The sequence below is a fragment of the Mastigoproctus giganteus genome, chromosome 8 (genome assembly GCF_048544385.1).
Source record: "Mastigoproctus giganteus isolate SK-2022 chromosome 8, ASM4854438v1, whole genome shotgun sequence".
In the NCBI taxonomy this organism is placed as follows: Eukaryota; Metazoa; Arthropoda; class Arachnida; order Uropygi; family Thelyphonidae; genus Mastigoproctus; species Mastigoproctus giganteus.
This window is the reverse complement of record NC_143582.1, coordinates 176,283,919-176,305,957: the sequence shown is the minus strand read 5'-3', so window position 1 is coordinate 176,305,957 and position 22,039 is coordinate 176,283,919. Positions and strand designations below refer to the sequence as shown.

General features: G+C 38.8%; 1 protein-coding gene across 1 annotated transcript in view; it reads right to left on the bottom strand.

Annotated features, from left to right (window-relative positions):
• LOC150082029 (rho guanine nucleotide exchange factor 17-like) overlaps positions 1–22,039 on the bottom strand; it is an 862,761-nt gene that overhangs the window by 263,630 nt on the left and 577,092 nt on the right. The window contains exon 13 of the mRNA XM_090380403.1: positions 13,101–13,213. Within this exon, the coding sequence (XP_090236529.1) occupies positions 13,101–13,213 (113 nt within the window). The remainder of the gene's footprint in view (positions 1–13,100; positions 13,214–22,039) is intronic.

Here is a 22,039-nt window from a genome sequence, read left to right as displayed (position 1 = left end):
ATTTTTCAACATTGACACTCACCATAACTGTTTGTTTGTTATTTGGTTTTTAGGAGCATTAGCAACTAAGGCCATATTGCTCCAAGATATTCAGTGGTCATTCTCTGACCTTTCCGCATCCTCCATATTTGGTGGTGACGGGCTCGAACCCCCAGTCTAATCAAAAAGAGTGTGCTACGCACTGCTGCTCCTTCCCACCTGGCTAGGGAAACGCCCTCACCATAACTAAATGTTCCTTTTTAATGAATGAATTATGGATATTTGACTCTGCTTTGATCATCATATTGAGTGTAAATCTATTTCGCCTAAAACCACATTGATTTTTACTTTCCAGAAACCATGTGAGTTGTTTAAGTACCAGTTTTTCTAAGTGACTGGTGAGTGATATTGGTCAATAGTTCTGTAGGACTGACTGATCTTTTCCCGGTTTAAAGGAAGCTAAGACAAAAAAATATTGCCATGAATGTGGGTATGAACTTTCCAATGGAACCCATTTATAAAAAATCTGCAGTGAATTTAAGGCTATTTCATTTAAACGTATTAGCATAATATTGTACATTCCATCTGAAAGTGCAGCATTGTTGGATGTCCTGTTTAAGGCCTCTTTGATTTCAGTTATTGCGAAAGCTTGATTATAATCAAGAGATTAGTTAATGTGAAAGTTTATTTTATATCGCTCAACAATCTTTTTTGATATGTTGGAAAGACTGGTTGAGTACAGTTACTGCTGATGTTTTATAGAATGTTTCAGCAAGGGCATCTGCTATCTCCAAAGGGGAGAATATGTCTTGTCCATTGCACTCCGTATTTGATGTTTTATAGAATGTTTCAGCAAGGGCATCTGCTATCTCCAGAGGGGAGAATATGTCTTGTCCATTGCAGTCAAAAATTGGAGGATATTTGCCATTTAACTGTTTGATTTTTTTTTTTTTTTTTTTTTTTTCCAAATTAAACTGATATCTGTATCTTTAGTATTAATAGTTTCAGAGTGCATCCATGAGTCTTTTATTTATTTTTTTTTTTTTTTGCAGTTTGTATAATTTGCCTAGTTTTTGCTTTCATTCTCTTAAAATTAATGAGGTTTGCTGTTGTGGGATGCTTATGAAATAAGTTCCACACTTTGTCACGTTCTTATTTTGCTTTATTGCAAGGTTCTTTCCACCACTGGTTGACATATTTACATTTTCCACTATATGACTGGAGTATTGACTTGGTAGCTGCTGCTGGTATTTGCTCAGTAATGTATTTGGTCACATTGTCTATGGGTTGATTCTGTAAAATGTGATTGTTAAGAGAGAGAGAGAGAGAGAGAGAGAGAGAGAGATGCTTGTAGAATTTTTTTTCCAATCTGCTTTGGAGAACTTCAAGGTTGTTTGATTTTCTCCATATAATGATTTCGAATGGGGGAGCACATAGAGAGATCAACAGAAGAGGTGGATCCTGTTGGAAAATGCATATGAGTGTTGGTTCCAGTGTTAAATATTGTTAGGTTTGCTGATCCAGTAAATTTTCTATGATCTGTCCTCTTCTGTCCATATGGATAGAGCCCCATAATGGGTAGTACACACTGTTGTTGTTGTTATTTGGTTTTTAGGAGCATTAGCAACTAAGGCCATATTGCTCCGGGATATGCAGTGGTCATTCCCTGACCTTTCCGCATCCTCCGTATTTGGTGGTGACGGGCTCGAACCCCGGTCTAATCAAGAAGCGTGTGCTGCGCACTGCTGCTCCTTCCCACCTGGCTACCGAGGCGCCTGGTACACACTGAAGTCACCCAATAAGCAGAAGGGAGTTAGATGGTAGTTGTGTTACAATTTATTCAAGTTCTTTAATGGTATAAATCTGGTTTGGAGAAAGATATATAGAAACAACAGTTAATGAAATCTCCAGCAACATGTGAACAGCAACTGCTTCTAGGGAAGTTTGAAGAGAGTTGTTGTTGTTGTTGTTGTTGTTAGGTTTGTTGGTGCATCAGCAACTGTGGCTATAATGCACTGATTTCTGACTAGTATATCTTTGCTGTTGATGCTGATTCTGATAAAAATTTAAACAAGGTCATATTTATCAATTGATTTTAGGAAAACGAAAACGTCATCCATATCTTGACGATCTTCCAGAACATTACGTAGTGTTAATTGATTGCAATTTTTGGAAAGTAAGGAGAAAGCAGTTTTTCGTTCTCTTAGATATAGTGGGCATTCGATAATGATATGCTTTACAGTGAGTGGACATGAACAGTTACTGCATTGTGGGGCATCTTCCTTTCTTAATAGATAACTATGAGTGAGGTATGTGTGACCAATGCGCAGTCGTGCTAGTACAGTTTCTTCTTTTCTATTTCCTCTCAGACTGGAGCGCCACTGTTTGGGTTCTTTCTTTATTTCAAAAAGTTTATTATTTATTTCTTTTTCCCATATATGTTTCCACTGTTCTTTAGAGGTCTGCTGTATAATGGATTTATAGTCAACATAAGGTGTCCTGAAATTGGAAGAAATAGGATTTGAAGCATTTTTGGCAGCTAAATCTGCCTGTTCATTTCCTGGGATTCCAGAGTGACCAGGAATCCAACAAAAAATTATGCGGTGACCACGTGCATGAATTGCCATTAACTGAGTCCAGATTTGTTGTACCAGAGGATGACTGTTGGGGCGTTTACATTGCATACAATTCACGGCACTTAATGAATCTGTATATATTATGGATTGAGTATATGAGGCTTCTTTTATTTTCTCCAGGGCTAGTAAAATACCATACAACTCAGCAGTATAATTACTACATTCTGAAGGGAGCTGTTTGGCGATGATAGCATCCGGCAGGACTACAGCTGTACCAACCTTAGTGGCAGTCTTGGATCCATCTGTATATATCTGCACATAACTCCTAAACTGAGTGGAGTGGGCCAGATGTAATTGTCTGATGTTAATATCTGGAAGATTATTCTTTCCCCATTTCTGATAGTATTTTTCAATATCTATCGTGGGTATTTCCCATGGCTGGATTTGTATGCTAGTATCCTGCATTATGTTATTCATGCTGAGTCCCCAGCTAGTGTTTAGAGCTTGAAGCCTAATGCCAGATGGTTTGTTGACACGTGATTTGGTTCGATAGAGGTTTTCCCATTTTGGTGTGAAGAGATATTGCCATATCGGGTGATGTGGAAAGCTGCTGATTTTTGCGGCATAATTTAGGAGAAGAATTTGTCGCCGAAGGTCTAGCGGCGGTTCATTGGCTTCCGTATATAGACTTAATATGGGAGATGTACGAAAGGCACCCAGTGCTATTCGAAGTGCACTATGATGAATGGGATCAAGCCATTTCAGTACACTTGGCCTGGCTGAGGCGTATGCAGGAGATGCATAGTCCAAGCGGGATCTAATTAATGAGCGGTATAAATGTAGCAACATGTACCGGTCTGCACCCCATGACATAGAGGAGATTACTCTGAGAATATTTAGTTTCTTCAGACAGCTGGTACGAATATATTTTATATGTTCAAGGAAGTTTAATTTTTTATCAAGTATTATACCAAGAAAACGAGTACTTGGTTGGAATGTAATACAATGGGAGCCTAACTGAAGGTTTGGATCAGGATGCAATGTACGTTTACGACAGAAGTGTACTGCACTTGTTTTCGATTTAGAAATTCTGTAGCCATTGTTTTTGGCCCAAGAGACTATTCTATTAATGGTGACTTGTAGTTGTCTCTCAATAAGTCGCATATTTTGAGAATGACATGAGATGGCAAGGTCATCAGCATACAGGTATGCATCAACTGTGTTAGGTATACAATTGGTTATAGAATTGATCCTGATGGCAAAAAGTGTTGCACTTAGCACTGAGCCCTGGGGAACTCCCTCTTCTTGAACATATGTTCCAGAAAGTGACGAGTGGAAGAGGACTTGGAAGGATCTGTTAGATAGGAAGTTCTGAATAAATTTCGGGAGATGACCCCGAAGACCAGAGTTATGTAAGTCCCGAAGAATCCCATAACGCCAAGTTGTATCAAATGCTTTCTCGATGTCAATGCATATCATAACAAAGTGTTCATTTCTTAGAAAGGCGTTCCGAATATTTGCTTCTGCTTTGATAATGAGATCAAGCGTCGATCTACTTCTCCGAAAACCATACTGGCTTGGACTCAGAATGTTTTGAGTCTCCAAATACCACGTTAGTCGGGTGTTAAGTATTTTTTCCATTGTTTTTCCCAAGCAACTTGTTAGGGATATAGGTCGATAGTTTCTTGGATCTGTGTGGTCTTTTCCTGGTTTCGGGAAGGCTAGCACATAAGAATGGCACCAGCTGGTGGGGTAATATTCCTCTAAGAAAATTCTATTATAGAGTAGTAAGAGAGCACTTAATGATGTTTCACTTAAATGGGAAATCATTGCGTAATAAATTCCATCAGGACCTGGGGCACTGTTTTTCACTTTTGTGAGCGCATTAAGCAATTCAGTCATGGTCAACGGCAGATTGTATGAATGTTGGAGAGCGGTATTAAAATTCTGTTTATACTTTTCTGTACTGCGTTTTAGCATCTGGAAGGCTGGTTCATAGGCGGAAACAGCTGAGAGTGATTCAAAAGACGAGCCGAATGCATTAGCAAGTTCCTCAGGTTCAGAAATTTCCTTTCCTTTCAGAAATAGAATCGGAGCAGTAGCAAGTGGGTATTTGCCATTGATACGTTTGATTTTTTTCCAGACTGTAGCAGTATCTGTGAATCTGTTTATTGTGGCAGCATAGCGTGCCCATGCTTCTTTTTTACTTATCCGTCTTATATAACGAGCCTTAGCCCTTGCTCTTTTAAACTCTAGGAGGTTGGCTGTGGTTGGATGTTTTCTAAACTGATTCCAGGATTTATTTCTTTCTCTTTTAGCAATGCTACATGCTTCGTTCCACCACATTTTTGGATGGAGTCGGATTTTAAATGATGATTTCGGGATAGCGGATTCAGCTGCTGTCATTATTCGTTCTGTGATATAGCTTACTGCAGAATCGATCTTGTCAGTAGCAATGATAGTGGAATCTAAATGAGCTATTTCTTGATATTTAGCCCAGTTGGCCTTGTCAAATTTCCAGATTGTTCTAATTCTGTTGATCGGAGGAGAACTTGTACAGAAATTACAGATGATCGGAAAGTGATCACTACCAAGAGGGTTGTTAGTAACTGTCCAGTCTATGAGAGGAAATATTGTTGGAGAACATACTGTTAGGTCAATGGCAGAGCTTGAGCCAGATGGTACATGAACATATGTGTGATCACCTGTGTTTAAAATAGTTAGATTGTGTTTATCCAAGAATTTCTCAATTATTTTCCCTCTGCAGTCAAGTTGTTGAGTACCCCATAGAGGGTTATGGCCATTCCAGTCACCCAGAATACAGAAAGGAGCGGGTATTTGTCCTACTAGGTCATCTAAATCAGCAAGGGTGAAAGCATGGTTTGGTGACAGATACAATGAGACTAATGTAATCGTTACGCCAATGGTGATACGGGCTGCAACTGCCTCCAACGGTGTTTGCAAGGGAACAGGTCTGGAGGGAACTGAAGAGTTTACTAACAGCGCTACTCCTCCGTGTGATGCATTAGAGCAGTTTCTATCTTTTCTATACATGGTGAAGCGTTTAACTGTTATAGATACTGCATTCGTCAGGTTTGTTTCTTGTAAGCATGCTGCGACGGGCTTATATTGACTTAGCAGATCGTAGAGGTCATCTAAATTAGCACGAAATCCGCGACAATTCCATTGAATCACTGTCTGCATTGTTTGGTTTAAAAGGAGGGTTTGGTTTCTTACGGCGGATTTTTTTGTTTGCGCTTGTCTACTTTTGCTTTTTCTTTTTTTGGGAAGACTGGCCTACCCGTGTCAATGTCATCCTCTGGATGAATCTCAAGAATTGAGTCATCTTCATCTATATTTTCATCAATATCCATGGTATCAGATTTAAATTTAGTAGTGTTGCTTCTTTCAGGGGTCTTGGCTCGTTCATTTGGTTTCTCATTAGGCTTCTTGTCCGGAGGTATTGTTACAGGAGTATTTGCTTCTCGAGTAGCATATTTAGGAGTAGGTTTTTCCTTTGATGAGGAGAGGAGCGATTTAGCCCAACCAGATATTGAGATATTTGGAGGGACTGAGCAGTCTGTCTGAGTTTCTACTGAGCGTAGCCGTTGGGTAACTGAAACATATGTAGGTGACTTAGCAGGTACTGCAAAATGTTTTTTAGCTTCTTGATAGGATACTTTCTGCTCTATCTTATATTTTTGAATATTCTTTTCTCTTTTCCATTGAGGGCATTCCTTAGAGAAGGCAGAGTGGTTACCATGGCAGTTAGGACAAATTTGCACTTCAGTGTTACAGTTTGTGTGTGTATGCTCTTTTGATCCGCAGTTAGCACAAGTGGCTACACTTCTGCAGACAGCTTGGGAATGACCAAATTTTTGGCACTTAAAGCACCGGACTGGATTTGGAATGTATGGTCTTACCTGGCATCTAAGATAACCAGCTTTAATATAAGTAGGTAGATTTGGTGTTTCGAATGTTAGAATCACCGTCCGTGTGGGAGCAGGTTCTCCAATTCTTTTGGCTTGTACCACGTTTTGATCTCTTAGTTCATGCACAAGTTCATCCTCTGATACGTTTAATAAATCCCACTCTGATATTACCCCTTTAGAGGAGTTTAAGGTGGCATGTGGGGTAACCTTCGTGGGAATTCCACCGAAAGTAGATATTTTCAATAGCCTCTCAGCATGTCTATGTTCCGTCATTTCGATCAATAAATCTCCGGATCTTAATCGCCGAACCATTTTTGGAGGGCCAGCCACATTTTCGAGACATTTCTGTATCAAAAATGGGGACAGCTTACTCAATGGTTGGTCTGTGGAGGAGTGTAGTATAAGAAAGAGTGGAGTGGTCTTCTCCATTCCTTCTTTTTTTTGTCTCTTCGCATGGGATACATTTGTGTCGTCATGATCTGGATTATGTTTGTCCAGTTCTGAATCATAAGATCCACACGTGGACTGTTTATTTTTGTCCATCGTTGCTCCTTTTAGCCCTGGGAGAGTGGATTTCTTCTCCTAGACTTCCAGCACCGCCACGTGGAGGCAGGAGCGGTGCCACCTAGTGGCCAAGCGGTTGGAGAGGTTAGTTTGTTAGTGCGAAAATTAATAAATATACTAGGAAAAGAAAGGTAATTTTCCTTTCTGGGTTTTTACTTAGGATCTGTTAAGTACAAAACCACTTATAAAGAAATAAGGATGAGAAAAGCACTGGAAAGAAAATATAACGAAATCACTTAGAAAGAGCACTATATATCACTTAGGAAAATCGCTTGGACACTATCGCTTGGCACTCGGGGCCGTTTGAAGAGAGATTTCTCTGGATGGAACTCTTGTGTACACTAGAATTGCTACACCACCTCATGCAGAAGAGGATGTATTTCTGTCTTTTCAGTACAAGGTATAGTTCTTGATTTTGGGAATCACCTGAGGATTCAAATTAGTCTCTTCTAAGGAAATAGCTGTGGGGTCATATATACAAATCAGATCATAGACATTGTCAATATTGCTGTGTATTGCTCTATAATTCCACGGTATGATTTGTTCCATTATATTCTTTTCAGAAAAGAAGATGAATCAGACTGTTTTTTTATGAGTTGCTTACTTGTATCATTCAGGTTTATTTTTCTCTTTTTTTTGTAAACAGAGGAAATCCAGACCATGTCTACCTCTACATTCTTAGTTAAATCTAAAGAGGATCGAGTCTCCGTGTCATACTCTGCATGAAGATCTAAGACAGATTCATCATAGTTGCAATTATCTGTCTCCATACTTGTTTGGTGTGGTTGATATTCCTCAACATTATGTGGCTTACGTGCTTTTCCAAATGCTGTATTACAGGGATTGTTCATCAGTATTGTGAATGGTGTATTATTGCTTTGATTGATGAGGCATGGCTTGGAATATCTTTGAATTGAGAGCACCAATTCAAACCCATTCTGCCATTAATGAATCTGGGAGAATGCCACCTCCCTAAAGTTTTGTGATTTTGAGTTGTTAAAGCATATGTAACCTTTATAGAGTTAGCTTAACTTGCTTTCTCATCTCTTGGTATGTTACTTTTCGATCCTTATTATCTTCACTGATCATATCACAATCCTTATTGTAATATGATCGGTGGCAATGTCAAAAGCAGAAGACTTAATGAAATCCTCATCAAAAGATACATGATTGATAAATTTTGTCTAGTTTGCTTTGGAAAATTTACATTTCGTTTTTGTTTCTGTTTGTTTGGGCTGGGTGGTTTGAATGCTACAAACACACAGAAAATGATCACCGTTTAGAGGATTGTCGTGTTTTTTTTTTTTTTTTTTTTTTTTTGTTAGTTGTTGGTGCATCGGCTTCTGTGGCCATAATACACCTCCCAAAGTTTTTGCATTTTACCCTGATCAAGCCTGAGGCGGGAATCGAACCCACAACCTTTGGGTTGCCAGGCAGGCACTTTACCCACCTGGCTAGCCTGGTCGGCTATTGTGTACTGCCCAATCTATAGTTGGGAAGAGGATCAGTGAGCAGACTGAGAGATCTATAACAGTGGTTGACCCAGTAGGAAAATGGATGTAAGTGGGTAAGCCAGTGTTCAATAGTGCCAAATTCTCTCTGTCCAGTAGCATTTCAATAAGATTACCACGTCCAACTGAGACCAGAGAACCCCACAATGGATGATGTCCATTAAAATCTCCTAATAGACAGATATGAGACGGTAATTGAGAAATAAGGTTTTCCAGATCCTGAAATGTGCATGGATGGTTTGCAGAAGATATATCGAGTCAATGTGATACCGATAACTACACATGTAGCAACAGCTTCTAATGGTGTTTGTAAAGGAATGTGCCTGGAGGGGATTCGTGATTCCATGAGTACAGCTACTCCTCCATGGAGCTGTTAGTTTCAGATCGATTGTTTCTAAAGATGGTATAATTTTTTACTGAAATGGAGATTTTTGGTGTTAAATTCATTTCTTGCAGGCACGCGGCAGCAGGACTGTAATAGTGAATTAATTCATAGATATCATCAATATTGCTACAAAAATCTCTGCAATTCCATTGTATGATTTGTTCCATTATTTAGTTTTCTGATTGGAAGTGAGTCTGTCTGTTTTTTGTTGTTGTTATTTGGTTTTTAGGAACATTAGCATCTAAGGCCATATTGCTCCGGGGATATGTGGTGGTCATTTCCTGACCTTTCCGCATCCTCCATATTTGGTGGTCACGGGCTCGAACCCCGGTCTGATCAAGAAGCGTGTGCTACGCACTGCTGCTCCTGCCCACCTGGCTACGGAGGCGCCGTCTGTTTTTTGTGAGTGGCTTGTTATGTCTAGTTTTGATTTTTATTTTCTTGAAAAATTAGGGCATCCTGAGTCATTGCTTTCTTCCATATCATCATCTGCATGTATTTCAAGATCTTCTTGGTTGGTTGTATCATCTGTGTCCATGCTTGATAAATGAGACTGTTTCACCTCAACAGGATCTGATTTCTAAAAATTATCCACTGCTTGACAACAGGGAAGTCTCTGTGATGGATTTGTTAGTGGTATATTATTGCATTGATCGACTATGTTTGGTGGAGATGGATGCTAGACCGAAAGGACTGATCGAGCCCAGTTTGAGATTGTTGTGTCTGGAGGGATGGTCACTTCCATCTGACATGCTACTGAGTGGTGACTGTAGGTAGCAGAAGCATAGGTGCATTTTGGCATTTTTAATTTTACTTGTTTCCTTGCCTCTTGGTAGGAAACTTTATTTTCAATTTTATATTTTTTACACAACTTCCAGAGGTTGCAGTCTTTGGAATATACCAGATAGGTTTCCCTTGCAATTTGGACACTGTGGAGTTGATGCCTTACGTTTTGTTTGTGCATGAGTGTAAAACTCATAATTTGAATTTCCACGGCATGCTGTCTGGGAACGGGCAAATTTCTGGCATTTAAAACATCTTAGGGGGTTCGGGATATATGGCCAACCGCAACAGTTTAAATATCCTGTCTTGATTGCAGTGGCAGGTTTGGAGAGCTGAAAGTTAAAATTATACTCAGGGTAAGGACTAAACTGCCATCTTTTCAGATCATGATCCTTTTTGCCTGAGTGACTTTTTGATCTCTAAGTTCCTGAACTATTTCATCTTCAAGAATGTTCAATAAATCCCATTCGGTGATCACTCCCTTTGAAGAATTGAGGGTGGTATGTGGTGTGATTTGAACTGGGATTCCACTCAAAGATGTCAGACGTAATAATAGTTCAGAGTGTTGAGAATTGGTGGTCTCTATTAACAAATCTCCAGATTGGAGATTTGTTAATAGAGATCACTTTGAGTGGAATCACCATTTTTGGTAAACCTGCAGCATGTTCGAGGCATCTCTGAATGATGAAGGGGAGAGCTTGCTCACAGGTTGTGTTGACAGAGACTGTATTATTAGGAATGCTAGTAATTCCTTTCTGCCAGTGTCTTTCTTCATTCTCTTTGAGATAAAGAAGTCATGGCCAGCATCGTGATTGTCACTTTGTTGAGAGCTCTTTGGCTCTAAACATGGAAATTCATTTGTTTCCACTCTGCTCCGTTTAACCCCCAAGGTTATCAGCCGCACCATGTGGAGGCAGGAGCAGTGCCACCAGTGACCATGCAGTTGTTTAATTTAGTAGAGTTGGTTAGTAATAAATATAAAGACTAAAGAAAGAAAGGTTGATTTCCTTTCTTAGTTCTTACTTTTGACCTCTAAAGTGCATAACCACTTCAAGTAAACAAAAGAATAAGTACACTGGAAAAGAAACAGAACTAAATCGATTTGGAGAGCACTTTACAATCATAGGAAGAAAATCGCTTGGCACTCAGGGCCGTTCTGGGATTGAAGAAAAGATTACTAGTTGACGGAGTTCTTTGATCTTTTATTTGGGCTCCTGATTTGGTTTAAAACAGGATTAAGCAATTTATCATTGGCATTAGTAGTGGCATAAGATGCAAGAAAGCAAGCAAAAAAATGCAGCATAAGATGCAGCATCAGCGAAAAAAAAAAAAAAACTTCCAATTTTATCTATCCATTCCCTCCAATAGTATGTCTCGCTCTTGCTTGAATTTATTTAAGCTATCAACTTCCACAACAACAGATGGAAGTTTGTTTCAGCAATCAACCACTTGCTGGCTAAAGGCAAACTTCTGCACATCTATTCTGTAACCACCATTGGTTTCATAGTTTAGCATGAACATTGTTTAGGCCAGTGTCCTCCAAACTTTTTTTTTTGGTCGCGCACCCTTATTTTACTTAAAACAACTAGCGCACACCCCGGAATAAAAAATTAAATATATAAGTTTAATATTTTTATTTATTTGTAAATCATTTACATGGAAGGCATTACATCTAAAATCACATATAATTTTAAAAAGATCACAAATAAAAAAAATACAAAACAAAATTAAATTGAAGTTTAAGTACAAAATGGACGTACTTGAATGTGCATGATCAAATAAAACCGTGCGATCAAACTAAGTCGCATTAATAATTTATAATTTATAATTTTTATTTTCAATTACATTTCAAAAAACTAAAGTTTTCATAATTAATAAATATTGATTTATTGCAGATTATCTCACGCACCACTAAGGGTGTGCACACTTGACTTTGGAGACCACTGGTTTAGGCTAAACTAAATATGAGATGGAAAACCAGTGCATTATTTCAATACATTTATTTATTGGTGAAGCAAGCAAATTTTTTTTTTTTTTTCCTGCTACATAAGCAATTTATTTACAGTCATATCAGCAAACTACATTTTTTGATGGTCTCTGATCATTAACACTAAGCAAGAAATTTAAAAAATAATAAAAACTGTTTAACCAATGAAAAACACTTTGATCTCATGTTGCTATATCCACTCAAGTATCTTAACACACTGATACCTCTCTGGTTGCCACCACGTAATCTGAGATTGAAGAGTAGTTCCACTGTAATGCTGTTACGGATACTTCCGGACTATGTAACGGGACATGTCTAATTGTGTACAAGGTCACACTTCAGGATTCTTGTGTGTGTGGTGTCAACAGAAGACAAAGCTGGCTCTATCATATAATATCTTGTATTCATTTGGACAACAGTGACAACATGGACTTCCCATTATTACTGTGACACGGAGAGTTTCCAGTACTGCTGGCTTTTTGCAATCATCACCAACAAGTCACAAGGCCAAAGTTTTTACATGGCAAGTATGGTGGTTGCCAACAAAAACACCTTCTTTGAATTAGAGCAACTATATGCAGCACTATGCAGGTGTAGGTCATGCAACATCAAAACTTCCATTAGACCATAACAGTGTAAAGAACATCGAGTTTAGAGAAGTTTTGTAAACAAATTTATAATAACTTTTGTGTATTACAATTAACCACTGTATTTATGTTTTTAAATGTGATTGTGTTTTGTAACTGCAATTGTACTTTAACAGTTTCACAGACACCATTAATCATAATCAAGTAAATGTAAACTTGAAAGTCTATCAGTAAAATGTTATTCCAATATTCTGCCCATTGGACAAATTAATGACTGTTACATTGAGTAAATTTTTCTTGATAACAGACTTGTTTTTTCTAGTTTAATTTACAAACACAAATAAAGCCAATATTCAACTATTCACTAGCTTCTAAGAAAAAAATAAATAAAATAAATGATGCTTTCAGGGCAAAAAAAAAAAAAAAAAAAAATTTAAATAACATAAAAGAAGTAGTTTTGGCAAGGATAATCAAATATGCAGCTGATAAAAGCATGAATAATCATGGTTCCACTAAAATTTACTTGAAATGAAGGAAATACAAGGAAGGAATGATGTTATGGGAACATCTATGCTGATGCTACTAAGTATAAACACTGTCACCTTTCTGCTAAACAAAGCTATGAATATTGTTAAGTTATGAATACTGAGAATGTATTCTAAAAGCATTCCTCACAAAAGAGTAGAAATTTTTCATTATAAGTAGTATAAAATTGAATTAATTTTTAATTGCCTAATTTTAATCAAAAATTTAAGTGCCTTCTTAAAAGTCATACAATAAGTAAATATTAACTTACTTGATGATGGCAATTTAACTGGGATACAAGCTCACTGATTTGACCAAGTAATGTCACATCTTCTTCTAAGCATTCAATTTCTTTCAGAATCTTTCTCACACTCCCATCTGAACCTGGAATATGCAGAAAAAATATCACAAATGATATAAAAGATATTTTATCATTTTTAAATAATTCCAATTGTAAGAACTTTGGACATCATTATTTCCACACACCACATCTTGTAGTCTGATTTGGTTTTGTTGAACTTTAGCTACTCAGGCTATAATGTGCAAAAACCAGGTCATAAAAGTACACAATTAAAGTTTCAGTGACCTAAAGAATTAGGTCACTATGTCAGAGTAAATATATTATAATAAAGGCATAAAAATCTAAAAAATATAACAATAAATATATAACAATAAAATAATATATTTTAAAAGTATAAAGGTTAACTGATTTTAAATAACAAGAAAACAGAACACATGTGGTCACTGTCGAAATTTGACTGAGTTTATACGGCTCAGCAAGAAGATTAAAAGTGCTGAAATAATAAAAACGCTCTTGTCTATAACCCAGACACTCAGTTAAAATATGATGAAAGGTTAAAATGTGCCACAATTCTCACATAATAGGGCAGTCATCTGCCCTCAACAGAAATGCATGTGTAAGATGACTGTGTCCTATGCGGAGGCAAAGCAGAACAACTTCCTCTCTTCAGCTCCTATGCAGACTATACTACCAGTGTCAGATTACTGGCTTTATCTGATACAGCTTGTTTGTGACCTGACCATGCCAAGATTGTTGCTATTGAAGAGTAATTTACAGTGTATAACCTGCCTGTAGTCTGTGGGGACTAACAGGCAGTGAATGTTGTGCAGTTCTGGTGATTTTGCCGCAGCATCTGTAATGTCTGCAGAAACAGTAGACATTACATTGACTCAGAAAGACAATGTAATGTCTGCTGGATCTGGGTCAGGAATGGATGAGTATTATACCTCATCGCGATAAAGCCTGCAGCATACTTAGAGAGCCAATACATACCATACACCTTTGGTACTTGTGGGTTTTAATGTGGTCCAAGGCTAATTATATAGCATACAACTCAGCTGTATATATGCTGCAATCGTGGGGAATCTTTCCAGATATAATAATATCTGGAAAGACAGCAGCAGATCCCACAGAAAACTCTGACTTCAAGCCATCAGGTAAGACAGGCAAGAAGTCAGAGTATTTGGCTCGGTGTGCAGCGTAGAGTTGTTGGTAGCCAGAAGGGGTGTTGGCCTTACTCCAATTTTTGATCAAGAAGTGGCATGACAGTTTACAAGCATGCAAGGGTGGAAGTAGTTGTCTTGATGACTGGGCAATGTTGTCTACCGTGATGTCGAGCTCTCTGAGCAGCTCTTGGACACGGATACCAAAGTGACGGTTGGCAGTCTGACAAGTGTTACAAAGAGTTTCCCATTGTGGTTTGAAGACAGGAAGTCCACGTAGGGTTGTCTGGCAGGAATTTCAGTTTAAAAGTATACGAAAAATTTTATTTTGTTTCTCAGAGCAAAACTGGAGTTACAATTAATAAGCTTTCGGCTGGGAGGCAGCCTTCTTCAGATTGAATACATGAATGGCAGTTGGAATAGAGATGTGCACTGCCAGGATGGTGCGTGAGGCGCGTGGTTAATTGTTTGTTGATGTTTGTGGCTGTGACATATGGTGGTGACGTGGCCAGCGTTTGTCTATGGATAGAATTACTGCCTCTGTGATGGGGTTAACTTGGCAACCACTATTCCTGTTCAAAGAGGCATCCGAGCATTTTATATTTAACGATTCCAACCAGGTGCGCTTTAGGTAATGGTGGGACCTGTCCACAACCACGACATCGCGGTGTGGGTCGATGTCGTGGTGGGTTGTCCAGACATGCTCGGCGATAGCTGAATGTTCTACATCTGCCAAATGGATCGCCCTTTTATGTTCTGAGAGACATTTCTCGAGTCGACGTCCAGTCTCTCCAAAGTAGCAGCTGGTGCAGTCACGGCAAGAGATGCGATAGACCAAACCGCTCTGTAGAAGAGTGGGGACGGGTGTTTTTACGTTGACTTCCGGTCAGCACACACGCGGGGCCACCTCCTCTCCACTGCCCGAACCTTGCTAACTCGCGCCTGGACACATTCCAGCTCCACAGATGAGAGACGCAAAGAGATCACCAGAGTCAAAGTAGACCTTACGAAGTGTGGCTATCCCATCGACGTCCTTGACAAGTGTGATCTACAGGCACGCGACAACGCGACGACCAACAGCAACGCCAACAGTGACGAGTCATCCACGAGGGCATTTATCCCATACTACCCCAACCTGTCACAACAGATCGGTAGAATCTTAACATCATATGGGATAAAATGCATCCAACTCCCAGGCAAGAAACTACGTTCTCTTATCTCCAACGTAAAAACACCTGTCCCCACTCTTCTACAGAGCAGTTTGGTCTATCGCATCTCATGCCGTGACTGCACCAGCTGCTACTTTGGAGAGACTGGACGTCGACTCGAGAAACGTCTCTCAGAACATAAAAGGGCGATCTGTTTGGCAGATGTAGAACATTCAGCTATCGCCGAGCATGTCTGGACAACCCGCCACGACATCGACCCACACTGCGATGTCGTGGTTGTGGACAGGTCCCACCATTACCTAAAGCGCACCTGGTTGGAATCGTTAAATATAAAATACTCAGATGCCTCTTTGAACAGGAACAGTGGTTGCCAAGTTAACCCCATCACAGAGGCAGTAATTCTATCCATAGACAAACGCTGGCCACGTCACCACCATATGTCACAGCCACAAACATCAACAAACAATTAACCACGCGCCTCACGCACCATCCTGGCAGTGCACATCTCTATTCCAACTGCCATTCATGTATTCAATCTGAAGAAGGCTGCCTCCCAGCCGAAAGCTTATTAATTGTAACTCCAGTTTTGCTCTGAGAAACAAAATAAAATTTTTCGTAATGAATCCAGAGCACGTAGGCCTTTTTTACTTAAAAGTATACTTTAGCAACAATTGCTTTCATCTGAGTAATAGTGAGGGTTCACCTGCTTCTATGTATAAACTCTGGATTGGGGATGTTCTAAAAGCACCAGTAGCAATGCAAATGGCTTGATGGTGAACTTGGTCTAACCATCGTACACTTGGGACCCACAATCAAATTTAGATGGGACAAAAGCACGATAAAAGCAGAGTAAAATGGAGCAGTCTGTTCCCCATTTATTGGAGGAGACAGCATGTAGGAGGTTCAACCCTCTCATGCACTTTGTCTGCAGTTGACAGACATATGGTAGAAATGTCAACTGCTTATCGAAAATGAGCCCCAAGAATTTTGTTGTTTCAGGTGCTACTGGAATGATGTTTTATCCAAGTTTAGGATCTGGTTCAGGGTGACGGTTCCATTTGCAACAAAAGTGTATGCAGATGGGCTTCTGTGGCAAGAATGCATCTTGTAGTAATAAGATATCAATATTAAGATGATTAATAATGTTAAACTTATATGAAATGCTCTTCGCAGGATTTTGGTAATGACTTTATAATGATATATAGTACCTGGAAATGCAATGAATAAGTTAACAGAATTCTTTAAAGATTGATTTGCTCTCTTCTTCCCCAGAATTCCAGCATGTCCTAAAACATGTATGAATTGAACTGAACTGAACTGAACTGAACTGAACTGAACAATTAAATACACGTCTTGGTGTGTAGCAGTTGTATGATAGCAGGGAATAACAGAGGACGAATTTGAACTTTAAGTTTTGTGAGAAATATTTAATATTTTGAATTGCACTTATATTTACACTAATTCATGTTCTTTTATCAGTAAATTGAAATATTTATTAAGTTTATTATTTGTTATTTTTTAATAATAATTAAACTTTTTTTTTTTAAATGCTGTGTTTTTTGATTACTAAAAACTCATTACTTTTAACATGACAAAAAGTTTATTAATTAGAATTAGTAACGGTGAATGATGAAAGAAATTCATATGAGCAAGAAGAAGCATGCCATCAGCACTGAGCTTGCTGAAGTCAGCCTGCCTGCACTGCTCAGGGTAAATCATATCTGACTGCACAATTACCCCTAAGTTCTTTTTCATTTTCCACTACACTGTATATCACACAGTTAGTATGTTAATCTGGAATTACTACTACACACGCAAAGTATCTTGCATTTGTCAAAGTTGAACTTACTGACATTTCTCAGCCCATGTGCCCAATTTTTCTAGATCTTGTTCCAGTAGCAAGCGATGAATAATGTAGTAGTGGCATGCGATGCAAGAAAGCAAGTGCATGAGCTTATGCAACATCAGCCAAAAAAAAAAAAAAAATCACACCATTCCCTCCATATGCCTGTCCAGTTCCTCCTTAAATTTATTTAACCTATCAACTTCCACAACGACAGATGGAAGTTTGTTCCAGCAATTAACCACCCGCTGGCTAAAGCAAATTTCCGCACATCTATTCTATATCTGTCCTTTCTTAATTTGAATTTATGTCCCCTTAGGTTCGTAATCTGAACAAGTGGAAGGATCCATCAGAATTCAGTGTGCTCAACCCATTCGAGGCCTTATACACCTCAATCAGATCACCGCGCAGGTGCCTAGTCTCCAGCCACTGCAATTTGCAGAACTTAAGCCTCTCTTGGTAAGAGGATCCCTTCATTCCCCTCATCAATCTTGTTGCCCTTCTCTGTACACGCTCAAGCAAATCTACATTCTTCCTAAAATGACGCCTCCAGACCTGTACGCAGTACTCGAGGTGTGGACTGACCATTGCCTTATACAGAGGGACAATCACCTCCTTTTCCCTGCTAGCAAAATTCCTATATATCATTGACAAAACCCCATGACCTGCCCTGGCAGCCTGTCTGCATTGCTCAGAAAACTTCATATCTGACTGCACAATTACTCCCAGGTATTTTTCATTTTCTACCACCTTAAGTGTAATACCACATAGTTGGTACGTTTCTCTGGGGTTACTTCTACCCATATGCAGTACTTTGCATTTGTCAAGGTTAAACTTCAGTTGCCACTTCTTAGCCCATCTGCCCAAATTATCTAGATCCTGTTGCAGTAGCACACTGCCATTACTGTCATTAACAACCCTGCCAACCTTTGTATCATCTGCAAACTTCGACATTAAGCCTGATATACCTTCATCAATATCATTGATAAATATACAAAACAACAGTGGACCCCAACACCGAACCCTGTGGGACTCCACTAATAACATTAGTCCACAAAGAGAGGCACCCATTGATTACCACCCTTTGTCTTCTCCCATTTAACCATCCTTTTATCCATTGTAGCAACTTACCCTTAATACCATACTGCTCCAATTTGTACAGCTGTCTTTCAAGTGCAACAGTATCAAAAGCTTTCTTGAAATCCAAGTATGTGATATCAAAATTATTTTTTGCCTCAAGTTCCTTTGTGACCACATCATAGAATCCAATCAAATTGGTCAGACAATTCATCCCCTTGACAAACCCATGCTGTGTCTGAATTATTGCTGCAGTCTTGTCTAGATGATCCTGCAATGCATCTTTCACCAGTGATTCCATTATTTTACCCGGTACAGAAGTTAAACTAACTGGTCTGTTACTCGTGTCACCCTTTGATACCCCTTTGTGAATTAGGGATACATTTGCACTTCTCCAATCTGTGGGGACCTCCCCTGAGTCCAAGGATGCTCTCATAATTATGGCTAAGGGTTTGTTTAGTTGCTTTACTGCCTCCTATAATATAACTGGATAGATCCCATCCACCCCAGGTGCTTTTCTTATGTTTAACTTCAACAATTTCTCCTCCACTTTGCTTTCAGTTATTACAAAATCATTAAGTATCCTGCTACAATTTGATAACCTTCTGCCATTTTTAAACCTTAATAATTCCTCATGTGTGAATGTAGATGCAAAATACTCATTCAGTTTGTTTGATATCTGAGCAAGATCATCAAAAGTCGACCCATCGATGTCAAGTGGACCAATCAGATTCATCCCCTTCCTTTTAGAGTTTATATAAGTAAAGAAATCCTTGCTGTTTTTCTTAGCATCTTTTGCCAAGGATTTCTCATAATCTGCCTTCACCTGCCTAACCTCCTTTATGACCTGATTACAGATCAGCTTATATCTGCCATAGGCTTCTGAGTCGCTTGATAATTTATATGCATCCCATGCATTTTTCTTCTCTGTTACGAGTCTCATTAGTTCATTAGATAACCATTTAGGCCTAAACCTTGAACAATGTTTCTTAATAGGTATGAAACTTTTAGTAGCATCCATGATTAATTCCTTGAATGCTTACCACTTAGAATTTACTGTTGGTAACCTCGTCAGTTGATCCCACTGCACAGAATTTAAAAACTTTCTGGGACCACTGTACTCACCTTTACAGAAGCAAAAACCCTTTCCTTTACCCCTGATGGTAATTAAATCTTTAAGTAAATCCCACATCAGTACACTGTGATCACTGCGACCTAGTAGTTCCTTTATCTGCAAATTCTTAATACATGAATGATCACTGCTGATAACCAGATCAAGAGTATTACTCTCTCTGGTTGCCTCTCAAACATGCTGTCATTAAACACCCTACCAACCTTTGTATGAACTGCAAACTTAGACAATAAGCTTGATATACCTTCATCAACATCATTAATAAATATAGAAAACAACAAGAGCCCAATACTAAACCCTAGGGGAGACTTCACTAATAACATTAGTGCATGAACAATTGCTGTCCATTAATAACCATCCTCTATCTTTTCCCACTCAACCATCCCTTTATCCATCGCAGTATCTTGCCCTTAATTCCACTGCTCCAATTTGTACAGTAGTCTTTTATGTGCAACGGTATCAAAAGATTTTCTAAAATCAAAAGTACATGCTATTAAAATTATTTTTTGCATCCAGTTTCTTTGTTGTTACATCATATTATCCAATCAGATTGATTAGACAAGACTGCTCCTTAACAAACCCATGCTGTGACTGAAATATAACTTCACTCTTGTGTAGACTGTTGTTGTTATTTGATTTAATGACACAAGGGCTACTAAGGCCAAATTGTGTCTGTTCATGGTTAATTCACAAGAAGCATATCGTTAGAGAGGTTAAATTATATGCTTCTGTACAAGCCAATATGTTTCAGATACAATAAAAATTCAATAGTTGCTTCATTTCCTAAGAAATGAGATAAATCAGGTGATACATTCAACGTGGAGAGTGACTGAAAAGTGTTTGACCGGATGGTTGAATGTAAGGAACAATCAACCAGAAAATGACGGACGGTAAGTTGCGTCTGACAGGATGAGCACTGTGGTGGTTTTCTCCCAATAATAGAAAGAGATGAGTATGATGAGTGTGTCCAATTCTGATTCTTGCCAGTACCACAACCTCTCATCTGTTTTGTTGGAAGCCAGACAGCCACAGCTTTGGATTTTCTTTTATCTGGTAAAGTTTATTGTTCGTGTCACTTTTCCAGGTCTGTGACCATTTATTGTCGCACACTTTGCATATGACAGACATAGTCAGAGTAAGGAACCTGAGGATGTTGTGAGAGAGCAGGTTGAGGGTGTTCAGCGGCAAAGTCAGCAATTTCATTTCCTGGAATGCCTGAATGGCCAGGGATCCAGCAAAAACTGATTGACTGATTGGACATACTGCAAGAAAATAGCTGGGAATGAATCTGTTCAATGTAGGATGAGAAGAGGAGAAATTCTTCCTTAGGGCAGAGACAGCACTCAGGGAGCCTGTGCAAATTATGACAGATGAGCTGGAAAGCTCAATAATCTTACTAAGCGCTAACTTAATGGCATAGGATTCAGCTGTGAAGATGCTGCAAGCTAGTGGTAGTGTGGATGAAATTGTACATAATGGAAAAACTGCTGCAGCACCTACCATACTGTCAATTTTGGAATTATTTGTATAAATTTTACAGGCATGGCTGTTCATAGTAGCATGAACTGAATGTAACTGTCTGACATTGCAGGGAGGTATAATATTTTTCCCCCCACTGGAGGAAGTGTATATCTTGAGAGACAGAAACATATGTCCAAGGTGGAACAGGTGCAGTTGTGTCTTGAAAAATTTCATTTAATTTGACATTCCAACTGTGAACAAACTCTTTGATCCTGAGCGAGGCAGGTCTATTTTCATTTGGCTTGCTTTCGTAGAAGGCTTCCCAACGAGTATTATAAAGATACTCTCAACTTGAGTGCAATGGTAGACTCTGGATCTTAGCAGCATAGTGAAGCAGTAGCATTTTTCTATGAAGGTGTAATGGGGGATCATGCACTTCAATATAAAGACTTTGGATCGGAGAAGTCCTGAAAGCTCCTAGTGCAGACCTGTGATATGGGTTTGGAAATTTAGTTGCTGTCTTAATATTAGTCCAAGAAATTTAACAGTATTAACAAGCAGTATTGTTTATTTGTAGTTCAGGTTTGGGATGGAGAGCTTGCTTCTTGCAAAAGTGAGTGACAGTGCATTTCTTTTCTGACAGTCTGTAACCGTTTGATTATTTTTTGATTCTATTTTGGTTATGGCAAGTTGTAGCTGTCATTCAATGGTATTCATACTTTGAGATTGACATGAAATGGTAAGATCATCTGCATACATATAAGTTTGAACAGTTTTTGGGATATCTCGTATCATGCTGCTAACTTGAACTGAAAAGAGTTTTGGTCTAAGTATTGATCCCTGCGGGACTCCCTCTTCCTGAATGTGAGATGTAGAGAGTACGTTTTTATATTGGAGCTGAAAAGAACGCAATTGCAGGAAATTTTCAATTATTTCTGGAAAATGGCCCTGAAGCCTCAGATGGTAAAGGTCTCTAATAATACCATGATGCCATGTAGTATCAAATGCCTTTTCAAGATCTAAATTGACCATGACTAAATGTTGTTTCATGACAAAGGCATTGT